The 13,279-nt window shown below is 42.6% G+C and overlaps 1 protein-coding gene across 5 annotated transcripts in view; it reads right to left on the bottom strand.

Moving 5' to 3' along the window:
* Positions 1–13,279, bottom strand: part of MTA3 (metastasis associated 1 family member 3) — a 126,984-nt gene that overhangs the window by 36,927 nt on the left and 76,778 nt on the right. For all 5 annotated transcript variants that reach the window (XM_079968656.1, XM_079968658.1, XM_079968657.1 and 2 more), the window contains exons 15-16: positions 2,585–2,671; positions 748–897 (exon numbers count right to left, since the gene is read on the bottom strand). In XM_079968656.1, coding sequence (XP_079824782.1) covers positions 748–897; positions 2,585–2,671 — 237 coding nt within the window. The remainder of the gene's footprint in view (positions 1–747; positions 898–2,584; positions 2,672–13,279) is intronic.

Raw genomic sequence — 13,279 nt, forward strand, 5'->3', positions numbered from 1 at the left:
TAAATGAGTCTTTCCAGCAAGTACAGCCACTGGTCTTCCCTGAAATAGGATGATGGACAGGAGAAAAGGGACAGCGACACAACCCACATCTCCCGGGCACATTCTAGTAATTAATTAAAAAGTGTTGGCCACATTTTATCCATGGCTTCCAGCACGATAGCATCTCCTCTCCTCCACCTGACAAAGACCAGGAAGATTCAATGTGACAGGTGGCAGCTGCAGGGAATTCCTTCACAAATTCCTTCCTTCCTTCACCAGACCAGCCGCCCCTCCCTAAATACCTCACTGCCAGGCTGCCTTGTATCTTGGTCCCAAGGCTCTGTTGCCATAGCAACTGCCAAGGCCTACCTGCACATCAGGGCCCATGGCTGCCTGCTTTCTTCTCCCCTAGAACCACTGGCCTCACTTGCAACCTAGCAACTGGGCTTTGTTTTCCAATGGTCCTATGTTAACTCCAATCCTATCGTCAAAGAGGGATTAAGCTGACTATTATTGTAGAACAGGCTTCCTCACCCTTGGCCCTCCAGATGTTTTTGGCCTACAACTCCCATGATCCCTAGCTAGCAGGACCAGTGGTCAGGGATGGTGGGAATTGTAGTCTCAAAACATCTGGAGGGCCAAGGTTGAGGAAGCCTGTTGTAGAAGATACCAATGCCCAGATTGAAAGAAGCAAAGATGCTGCCTTTAGATTATACACACATTGCAAAAAAGAATAGTTATTTCAGATGTCAGTTTATTTACACATACCATCCAGGCCGTTGTGATGGTGGCTGTAGTTTCTCTTCCCCAAAATACTTAACGATGAGTGGCCAGGGGGAGCGAGCAACCTCTTTGCCATTGAACTCTGAAGGCTTGGTGTTGACTTGATTATATTAGGCTTCATGGCAGGATGAATCTCTGTGATTTGGCGGGGGGGGGGGGGACACAACAAAAAATATATTGCTGAAATTATTTCAAATCATCATCATCTCAGTGGTATGCTTCCGATTTTCCTACTTCAGGATCTAAAACCTTAGAGATGTTATCACACTACCCCACATAAAAAAGAACAGGAAAATGCTCCTTCAGTAACCTGACCTTAACTGTTGCTGTGAAGGGAGCAGGAGAGAAAAGTGATTTAAGCTGTGTAAAATCTAGTTGAAATAGCACACCACTGACAATCTGGGGTTGCTGCTGTTTAAAAGCTTTTTTAAAAAGCATATTGCTTCCCAGCATGCAGATATTTTGGAAAATGTGCACCAGCTTTAAATAGATGTTTACAGGATTTCCCTTTAACAGCCTGGCACACTGATGGTAGAATTAACTGCATTGATCACCTCATTGTTCAACAGCACAAGGCTTGCTTACCTGTTACGTTGAACACAGGTATGCATGTAGTAAATAAGCACATTTGGGGCAAAAAAATAGATGTGATATTTGTCACATAATTTGGCCTAGTGTGCTTAACTTAACTGAGGGGTGGGGATGGGAATAGCTGGGATGAGATAAGCCAGATAAGCAACAGAGCATGTGTTTATATGTGTGTGTGTATATACAGCACAGGGTATATTGTTTAGTTCTTTGCCTCTTCCACTTTTCCAATCAGTGTGTTGTGTCTGGCAGCTTCCTTAAACAATTTCCAATGTATGCTGAAGAAGAAGCACTTTTCCCTAGCCTTTGACACCTGAGATATGTTTTCTTCACCCACCCTATTCCCGTGACGGCCATTTGCTTTAAACCATTTTTAATATTAAATTTTAAATTGTTGAGACCTGGTGGTGGAAGGCAGGTAAGAAATATAATCATCATCCCACTCCCCACACCTGTGGCAAATGAAAGTTTTTCTGTTATTTCACATAGCAGATACAGAAAAGGGAAATTCTATTCAAGATTGGTGTGTGTGTGTTAAAGCCCTCATCCCCTATGCCACAGTCAGTCAGCTATTTATTTTTGAAATACCAATGATTCAGCAACAAACAACACACAATGAACTATCATGTCTATAAACTGGCCCTGAGAAGAAAGGTTCCGTTAAAAAAATTATTCCTTATGTCCTTGCTATCAACATGCCACCAACATGCTATTCAATTAATCTCAACTGCACACTGAAGCATGCCTATTATGTTTGAAAGACCTCTGACAGGACTTTTGATAGGACATGGGGCAGCCCGTCCCATTTTGTTGCCTGCCTGAGGTGAAATGGAAAGGTGTTGCCTTACCAGGATTGTGCAGCTGCACATTACAGGTTCCAGCAAGATCGTGCGAGGGATCTGAAAGATCTCACCAGAACCCAGAAGCCACATCCACTTCTCCTTGCTTCTCTGGTGGCGGTGGGCAGGACACCCCTGGCCCTGGGGTAAGTGAGGAGAAGCAGTGGCAGGTATAAGTTCTCAGGCGAGCTCCACAAGATCTCAAGAGATCTCCCTGGAAGCCACTGCCACTTCTCTGGCTGTGGCAGGAGAGGTGCCCATGGAGGCACCAACCCTTGGCATTCTACCACCCAAGGCGGCTGCTTCAGTCTGCCTTATGGGTGGGCTGGTCCTGGATAGGACATTTAAACACTCATTTTATGACTTACGACTCATTTCGCTAAACAAGAACTCACCCAAGTATCCAATGATACATGATAATGATTTCCGAGTGCTTTTAATCTTCAAAGGATTTCCAACAAATTCACAATGTCTGTCAGCATCTAGGGATCGAAAACAGAATGTTATTTTAAGACGGAGTAGGGTAGGATGAAGAACCAATGACAGCCACAGCTTTCCGAAGCTTGTCAAGGGTCCCATTGATGAGGAGATCAATAACGGCTGACAGGTTTTCCTGGAAGAAGACAGCACTGGTGCCATTGCAAGGATTTCACTCTCCTATGTGCATCTGCATGATAGGCAGCCAGACATCTGCACTATACATTTAAAGCACTATGATACCATGTCACAGATTCCCTCAAAGAAAGCTGGGAGCTATCGTTTGTTGAGGGTGCTGAGAGTTGTTGGAGACCCTTATTCTCCTCCTCACAAAGCTACAATTCTCAGAGTGGTTTAACAATCAAACCTCTTTTCCAGGGAACTCTGGTTAGGGTTCTGAAGACACCCATGCAAGGTGGTCTGGAATAAATGTACTTCCTGAGCTGGGCTCAAATGGGTTATCCAGAAGGACACCATTGTTGAGAGAGACACTGAGAGAACCAGAACGAACAGGGAATTGGAAGGCTTCTGCTATGTGTTTGTAGCACACTAAACCAGAAAGGAATTAATTTCACTTGCTCTCCAGAACTGTAGCTGTATTGATTTATTATGTCTTTTAAAATTCTCTGAGAATAATCCCATCAAACTCAGTAGAGCTTGTTTTTGAGAAGACATACATAGGACTGAGGTAGCTATGGTGAAAATTGAAGTAAGGTGATCTTTATTCCAGGATTAGTTAATTCAGAATACTCTTGTCTGTGGCTCTACCCATTGTTGGCTCTGAGAGAATGTGTCCCTCAGCAGACAAAACTGCCCATTCTGCTCTAGACCAGTGTTCTTTGACCTTAGATCCCCAGGTGTTGGAGGACTACAACTCCCATCATCTGCAACCATTGGCTAAACTCTTTGGGGAAGGTGGAGGGTATAGTCCAAGAACATATGGACATCCAAGGTTGGAGAACACTGCTCTGGACCATAATTTAGAATCCTGCAGTTCAGTAGCAGAGGTTCATGGGTATCTCAGCAGACACGTCAGCAATCAGGGGTTCAGTGTGGTCAGGACATCCATTTAATCAAGTGACCAGAGCACCCAGACCTACTCATGATCAGGAGTTCACATTTGGGGCTTTCACAGATTTGCAGAATTGTAGAGTTGGAAAGGACCACAAGGGTCCTTTAGTCCAGCACTCTGCAACTCAGGAATCATTCGCCCAGTGTGGGGCTCAAACCCACGACCCTGAAATTAAGAGTCTAGTGCTCTTACCAACTGGTTAGTAAAAGAAAAAGAAACAGCGCCACTCCTCACTCTACAAACTTACGCCCTCCCGTGATCCATGTGAGCATTGAGCTCTAGTAGTTGCTATTTTTAAAATTAAACCTGTCACATTGTACTACTTGAAAACAAAACTAAAAACACCTTGTAGGACAATGACTGCATAACAAAGACAAACTGTAAAGACGATTTGGAAATAAAAATAAAATGTATAATGTTATAGCAAGCATAAAGCACAGCATATGTACCAATAAACTGGAAGTCTGTTGGATGCAAGACTGGGGCAATGGAGTGAAGGAGCAGATACATCCATTGAAGTCCTCTCTGGCTCAGCAGCATTGGAATCCAAGCCCAGCCTATGTGGAAAAGCTGCACCATTCAAGGGTCTTTGTAGAATGGGGCAGGCCTGTTCACAAGTCCTTACTCAGAGAGTTGCACAAATGTGACCTGATTTTCCTCTACAGTAAGTTACCATTTTACTTGCCTACAGTTCTCTCATAAGAGCCGTCATGGTGTGTTGGCTATAGCAGGGGTAGGGAACCTTTGGCCTGCCAGATGTTGCTGAACTACAACTCCCATCAGCCCCAGCAAGCATGGCCAATGGCAATGGATGATGGGAGTTGTCATTCAAGGATTCCTCACCCCCGGGTTAAAGTGAGGGAGTAACCAACCAAGCATGAGTTTGACCAAACTGCGGGAGGCAGTGGAAGACAGAAGTGCCTGGCGCGCTCTGGTCCATGGGGTCACGAGGAGTCGGACACGACTAAACGACTAAACAACAACAACAAACCACCCAAACCCAGGCACATGAATAGGTGTTGTCCTCCGTTTGCGGACAGAGAAAATGGTGGACCTTTTCACTGATTTTTTCTCCCATGAGGAGAAATTCTCCAACAACTTCTCAGAGGTAGGACTCATTGCAGTAGCCCACCTCCCCTGCCCCCAAAGTGTGTGTCTATGTATGCATGCACTGCTGCTACTGAAAGTGAAAGCTGTGGCAACTGTATTGGTTGCCAGGCTGTGTGCAGTACTTTTGACTGTCCTGAATCGTCCAGCATTCAGCTTCAATGGAAGTCCACGTTTTCTAGTGCTGTGAGGGGGGAAAACCTCTCCCTGTTCACTTTATCCACACCACATGTAATGTTCTACACTCTCAACACATGACTTCTACACTAAAAAGTACCAAATGTCTGCAAGCTTTCACCACAGGGGAGTTGCTCCATCCCTTGATTATTTTGGCTGTGCTTTTCTGAAGGTTTCCCAGCTCTACGTTATTTGTTTTGAGGTGATCAACCAGAACTGTACCTCATAAAAGTGCTCATCAGCTGATTCACAGCCTCCTGAGAAAAGGTTCAGGTGGAATAAAAGAAAACAAAGCAAAAAGGCAAGCAATTATCTCCAGTGCTCCATAATTAGCTGTCACCTGAATTGAAAAACAATGGTGTTTGAATCTCATCATACTCTCATTAATGAGGATCTGTCATGGAACCAAAACAGGAAGAATTCATCATGATGCTATTTTTACAACTCACACTTATTTATTTGATACACTTATATCCCACCTTTCCTCCAGGTTAGCTAAATATGGCATGGATGGTTCGGACCCCCGCCGTTTTAGTCTCACAACAAACTTGTGAGGTAGGCTAGACTGGGAAATGATGACTGGCCCAAGCCACTTCATGTCTGAGTGAAAATTAGAAACGGGGGTTTCCTGGCTCCTCATCTGACACTTTCTAACCATTGGACCACACTGGCTTACTGTGCATGTTGACTCAGCAGAAAATCCTATCAAATTCAATTCTCAAGTGAGTGTGCGTAGGATTGCAGCCTTTCCTGACCTAGTTATTCTGCTGTCTGTGTAGAAAAAGGCACCAGCCTTGCACTGCCCTAAATTCCACACAAACCAAGTTACCTCAGGTTGAAAGGCTGAAATAAAGGCTGCATTTGTTTGAACGGCATTGGATAGGGATTAGTAAGGAAGGCATGCCTGTTTTTTATGCCTCTCATGCATAATCTCTGCACAGGAGCCCATTCCCGCAAATATCTCCCCTTGTACAATGGGACTTCCTTCCCTTTTCCCAACTCCATCCCCTAATTTTTTCTGAGGGTTGAGGGGAACCTCAGACAGATTTAGGGTGGAACAGGGGGAAGGAGAGGGATATAATGTTCCATTATGCAAAGAGAAATCCTTGTGCTGACAGAGCATTTTAGGTACTGCATGTGTAATAGAGTGTATTCAGATTAGATCAGATGTGAAAGTTCTTCAGGTCTGAACTTTCAAGATCAACTATATGGCTTCAATGGAACGAGATAACCCTCTGTCTTTCAAAACTTGAGCAAAGATCATTTGGCCCTTTAAAATCCCAGAAGCCATCCTAGAGGAGTTTCAAAATCCAATCCTTTCCCCTTTGCTCAGTCCAAACTGTAAGTATGAAAGTACTGTAGAAGCTTCATTCTCTCTTTCTCCCCGTTAGAAGTGTATGTTAAACAGAAGATAATACTTTATAGCACTGGAGAATCAACACCTCAACAAGTCAGACTACAGCAGAAGAGCTTGAATAAAATTCCAAAATACTGAGTTCTTTCAAAAGAACCAAAATTGAACCTGAGAACATTTCTAATTCAAATAACTATGCAATGAAACAATGGAGGATGTTGCTGTATAAGGAATGTGTATATTGCAAGATTTATTAGTTTAATTTTCAGGAACAGCCCCTTTTATTATGCTTTCAGTGAACAGAAGAATTCAAAACCAACTAAGCATTTTAAACTTTGCTCACATATTTTATTTTATGTAATCCTATCTCCACACACTTCCCACACAAATCCACTAACCCTTTTAAAATACAACTTAATGCCATAGCATCACAAAGACCAAAAATTCATCTGGCTTTGCCTCAGCAGAAACATTAAAGCCGAAGTGCAAGATATAAATTCCCTATTTCATTAATCCAGCATGGAAAACAATAGCAGAGGCCAAAAATATGCTGGAAGAAATAATGGCTTATCTGAACCTGCACAACTTCCAAAGGTGTAATTTTATAGGGCATGGTGCAAGTCAATATGAGAAATAAAAGTTTCTATTACAAAAAGAATGCTTGCATGCATTCATATGGTTATTATGGGTGAGTTTTTATACTAAAACGTACTGACACACAAATAAAACTGGCATGAATATGGAGTTTTTAATTTTTGCCAAGGACTGCAATGTCACATGAAATATCGCCTAACCCATTTCGATCACCTGGGGAAATTCTATGGATGGCACCACAGAATATCACAGGACAGTGACCCGAAAATGGGCATTTTCTGCTTTTGCCCCTGAATCAGTGTTTCTGTAACTTGGGCCTCCAGTTGTGGTTGGACTACAATTTCCATCATCCCTGGTAGCTAAGGAAGATGGTATTTGTAGTCCTACAACAGCTGGAGACCCAAATTAGAGAACCACTCTTAGACAATGGACTATTCCGCCCTCTGCTGTTCATGAAGCAGCAGCCATCAGTTGCTTCAGACATATTGTAAAAATGGAAAGCTTTTTTGCCCAGCTCCCTCTGATCCTTAAGACATCTGCAGGAAACATTGATAACAGAGACATTACTAGGCTACATGGAGCATTAGCCTGAAGTTATACCACTTATTATACCTCTGATCCTTAAGACAAGACCCTGTTTTCTATGCTTGAATCCCGATATTTTGTTTGCTTTGCTTTTCTCCGATATGCTACTCCTTGTTAATATACTGCTGTTGGTTGGTTTTGGGTTGTATTTTTGTAGCACTTAGAATTTTATACATGTTTTGCAATAAAATATACATCATAAAACAAATATGAGGAATGTGCAATCCAGGGTGTGTGTGCGCACACACAGAATGTGAGACAAATTAATTCCAAATGAGCGGGGATACCTGGCTAGCTGTATGCTTGCAGTCTCTGCTCTTTCTCTTCCCATTCTTTTAGAAGTAATCCCAGACTGACACTTCAGCCCAAATTCAGGACTGATTGAAGTTAGTTCAAATTCACAAAACCTTCACCAAAAAACACAAACTTTGCTCTTAAGTTCTCCGCTTATAATGGCTGGAGCTCCTGAAATGCATTCAACCCATAAAAACTATAATAATAATAATAATAATAATAATAATAATAATAATAATAAATTTTATTTATATCCCGCCCTCCCCAGCCGAAGCCGGGCTCAGGGCAGCTAACAACAATAAAACAGTACAAAAGTACAGCACAAACAACACTCTAAAATCATTCATTATAAAATTAATTAAATTCAAGCCACTGGCCACCATTGGGCCAGAGCTCCGCGAAGATTGCCAAAGGAGGGAGTCAGGCTGTGAGCAGGTGCCAACCCTCAGTACGTTTTATTATAAAGCTTACCACGTCTTTCACATGTTCTTCCTTTTACCTAACTCCTGCACTTTTTTCCATTCTGTTCCATTTCCAGTCTCACACTAAGTGGGGTTCCATTAAGATTATTTTTTATGGAGAGGGAATTGCTCTTGTAACCACTTGGAGCATGCAAGATGTGGGTGTGGCAAATCATTGAGAGTTATTGTTGAGTCAGAAATGAAATAGCCCAGCACGACTGTAGTTTCCCTGGAAATGTATAACTAATTTTAAAAGTTCTAACCCCTAATCGTTGAATACTAAAATGAACTTTCTCCAGCAGAACAATGGTGAGCTTGCTCTGGCAATTCTAATCTAGCCACATGCGTTTTCCCTCCATTATTTTCTTTTGAAATGCCATTGTTCATTTCTACCAGCGATTAAAGTTAGAGCCCAGCAACAGAAAACAAACATGGCAGAAAGAACTCCCTAGAACCATGTTCAGAATTATGAAACTTTCCTTAAATCTAACTAAGCCCTGGTCCTAATAACACTTGCCTTCAGTTTCAATGTAGGATGAAGAGACATGCAATGATTTTTAAAGAGAAGGGGCCCCGCTGGAAACTCTGTCCACCATGCTCGGTCCCAACATACCTTTTCTTCCCCTAGCTGAGGATGGAAGGGAGTGGGTGTGAATTGCTGTGCAATTTGGAAGAACAAGCAGCTGGGCAGAGTGCTGATTGGCTGGACCTTCTGTGATGTCATCAAAAGACTCCACACACTATCTGTGGAGGCAGGCTTGCACTTTAAAAAAATTACATTTAAATCTAATGCAATGAGCAAATGTTTCATACAATGCTTAATGGACAACCTGCTGAAGGTATTTCTGGCATACAGAATTGCCACTTTATTTAAGAAGCAAAGAGGAAGCTGGGCTTGCACCACAGCTGAATAATTGGCAGGTGAAATTTTTTTTGCATTATGTCTGTCTTCACTTCACATTTGTACTACATCAGTCTCCACACTGAATTTCTTACTTTCATGTATTTTTATAAAAGTAGTTACCAACCTCCTACCCAAGGCATGCGTTGTCTACTTCTGCTCACACAACACAGGGGTACCTAGTTTTCACCAATCTCCTACTCATTGCAAATGCCTAGCATCACCTGGCTTTGCAAAAAGCCCTTCTGAGACTTGAGGGAGCCTTTTGAACAATATGGGATAGGTTGCAGTAGAGCACAAAGATGGGCAAAATTTAGGTGCTTGGGCTTACATGAATGGAAGCATTTTATATTAGTGCAAAGCTATCATTAGCTACAACCCCTATATACTTAACCAGGACACAGGGAATGGGCAGATCAGTCCTAATCCTTGACCTTTGTTATAGGGGTACAGGATGTGGAAGAGGTCTCCCTCCACTGGACTCTGCTGGGATGTACCGGTTGAGGGGTCTCAAAGCCAACATAAGCAAGGAGAGGATGCAGCTGGGCTAGTCAGGAATGCACTAAAGCAGTCAGCTATCAGTAATGGGTCTCTTCATTGCACTGGCCTGGAGCTGGAGTGGCAAAAATCATGGCTAACACACACACACCCCTTCCACCCTTGCCAGTGTGAGCAGCAGTTTTGGAGGCGGCATCACTGCCCCTTTTCCATTCACCTCCATTGCTCAGGCCTCAAAATGACAATCCTTTTTCTACACCCTTTTTAAAAAGCTGCAGCAACATGTTACACCGTGTAACAGCTTTACATCCAGCTCTTGTGTGTATGTGTAATTATTTCCACTGGGAGCTTCTTCCCTCGCTAGTCCCAGCCCTTTAATTTGTTCACATTCCTTTTATTTATCTCCCTGTGCTTTCCATCTTATTCTGCTAAGAAGATTACTGTTCTTTAGCATCACTCTCAAGTTCATTCCTCAGCATGACACACCTATTAATAGTCTCTGGGAAGCTCCCTAGTGAATTGAAGGGACACTGGTGTGTAAATAAAGGTGATGGCATTACTCGTGGGCTTGAAAAGTTTCTTTCTGCCACCAGGCCTGAGAGATCATGTTCATTGTCCATTTCTTAAGAGAGCATCTTTGCACTGTGATTGCTCCAAGATCTACAGAAGATAACAGAATCAAATAATATTTGGGACCACAAGGGTTATCTAGTACAACCCCCTGCAATCCAGGAATCTCAGCTCAGTGGTACCACAAGTACCTCAACTACAAAGCTTCTCAGGCTCAAATATTGGGAATTTCTGAAAAAGGCAGGTGATGTGAAAGACATCTGCAGGAAACATTGATAACAGAGACATTACTAGGCTACATGGAGCATTAGCCTGAAGTTATACCACTTATTTCACTGGTCTCATGCTAAAAGTTGAGTCACATGGCAGCAAACTAGGTTTGCGAATAATATAGGTTTTTATGCCTGCCCCAGCAGCACACTACTTGGTTCCTAAAATTTCAAAATCCTGCAAATAATAGATAAATGAACATTGTTACCATCACCACTGCTGGGCAGAGTCCACTGAACGTCTCTGCATACAAACCTCAATGAAATGATGGGAGCTGCACAATAAGTTGGTACAATAACAAAGCATGCAAATTGAACTCATGTATGCAAAACAAGCACACAGTTCACTTTCACAGAATGCCCCTTCCGACCTTCAGGAGGAGGGGGGGTTGTGGGATCACGACCCCGCCCACACTCTGCGAGGCTGGCGTCAGCCTCGCAGGAGACAGGGATTCACCCAATTAGCATACCCTGTGGCGCCAGCCAATTGGCTGGCGGCAGGGGCGGGCCTTCCTAGGGCCACTTAAGGTCAGGGCAGCCCCTGGCTCACCCCCTTTCTTCCCTGGAGACGACGTTTTTGTGAGCCACTTGGTTTTTTCGCCTACCTCGTAGCAAATCGTCACAACTCCCTCGGTTTTGGCGGTAGGCATTGGCCGGGGTATTATCATGCAGATGAGGTTGGGGGGGGAGGAACGCCATCACCTCCCCCAATGCTTGAAGGGTAGTTCGTTAAAGGACTCCGAGGGGCGACGCCTCGTCCGAAACCTACGGAGGCTAGGGCCTAAAGCGCGCCCCCGAGCGGTAACCCCTTGGGGAGCGCCTAGGGATATGCATCTCGGGTGGCTCCCCCTGTTGGTGTTTAACCCTTCCCGGTCAGACCGGATAGTCGGTTAGGGCCAATGCCTAAAGCCAATACCCTTCTTTCCTGTAATCAATAAAGTTGTGGCCATTTTTCGCCCATTAACCTAAAACTCTGTGTCCGTTGTCTTCATTTATTCCACCTGTGGGGGGGAGGGAATAGCCACACAATCCAGTATCTTGGCGTTAAGTTTGCTTCTCTTAATGTAATCTGTGTTTTTTAATCATACAAATCTGAATGGAACATTCATGAAACTATATTATGTGTTATCTATTTTGTGTACAAGGAAGCATAATAAAAATGAAAGGGAAATGATGTTCATCTTTTATCTCCAACTGGAGATTTGAGGTCTAAAACAAAAGCAAGTTGTAACAGGATGAATTAATATTGTATAATAAAACACAACAGCTTAGCATGCATCATCAAGCCTCTCAATGCTTGACAGTGATTTCAAAGTGTTGTTGCAATGCACATTCATTTGTGCATCCACTGTATGAAAAATTAGGGCATGAGCTTGTTAGGTGCCACTACGTCAAGCCTGCGGAGAAATGGATACCATTACAATTCTGCTAAAATACACATTTTCCCCTTGTGGAATTAGCTAGCAGAAACTGTGAGTCACAGATGCACACAGTACACATTTTGTTTTTAGACACACTACTGTTGGTAGCAATTTATCTAATAATATTACCGTAGGTGGTATTTTTTGGTGATACCTAGCAGTACTGTTCTAATGTTCCTGCCAAATCATGGCTGCTATATTCTACCACCAGCTTCAGTGGCAATATGTCTGTGCATTACCAGAAGCTGGGGAACAACAGGAGGAGAGGCCTGGGGGCCCTTCTGTCTCACCTGGAAACATACCAGAGGCCACTATGTGAAACAGGATGCTGGACTAGATATTGCTCTTGGATCAAACCCAGCAGGGCTCTTCTTATATTTAAATATATAAATAGGCTATTCTCAAAGGTGATACGATTTTCTATTATATTAACAGTCTCCAGCTCCAAGCACTGACCGGCTCCGGATTATGCTTAGAGTACAGTCCATCAAGCAATCATTTGATTTCAATATAGCTTATGCAGGGTTAATGTGCTCGCAGCTATGGACTTGGAGTTCTTGTTGGAAGTACACTGAAAAGGATATACCAAGAGCTCTGGCCAAAAGCTTCAATACAAGGAATAATTCCTACTCAAGAGTTGAAAAGAAAAACGTGTATATTCTGCTAAGAATAACAGTTTTAAACTAATAGTAAATTTAAACACAACGTATAAGTGCGACAGTTTTAGAATAATAGTAAATTTAAACACAACGTTTAAGTGCAGAAATAATGTAGTTTCAAATATGCAGTGATATAGTATAAAGGTGCATAAAATACCAGTATACAACAATTGTTTTATACAAGTCTCAATGGCAGTCAAAAAGAGTCCATATTATATAAAGTCAGAATAAAGAATCAAATAGGGCCAAAAAGAGGTATCCGGAGTATGGATTAGATGTACGACTCAAGAAACGCAAGAAAATTTGGGTTCATTTATCTAAGACGCATGTTGAAAAAGAAACACAAAAGAATTGAATGATACAGACTTCCAACAGATTTATATTCCTTAAAAAACCGAGCTGAAGAAGGCATTTACTCCGAAACAGGGCCCTGTGCTGGTCACCACTACTGAGTCGTACATCTAATCCATACTCCGGATACTTCTTTTTGGCCCTATTTGATTCTTTATTCTGACTTTATATAACATGGACTCTTTTTGACTGCCATTGAGACTTGTATAAAACAATTGTTGTATACTGGTATTTTATGTACCTTTATACTATATCACTGCATATTTGAAACTACATTATTTCTGCACTTAAACGTTGTGT

This window comes from Podarcis cretensis, assembly GCF_951804945.1.
Source record: "Podarcis cretensis genome assembly, chromosome: 3".
NCBI lineage: Eukaryota > Metazoa > Chordata > Lepidosauria > Squamata > Lacertidae > Podarcis > Podarcis cretensis.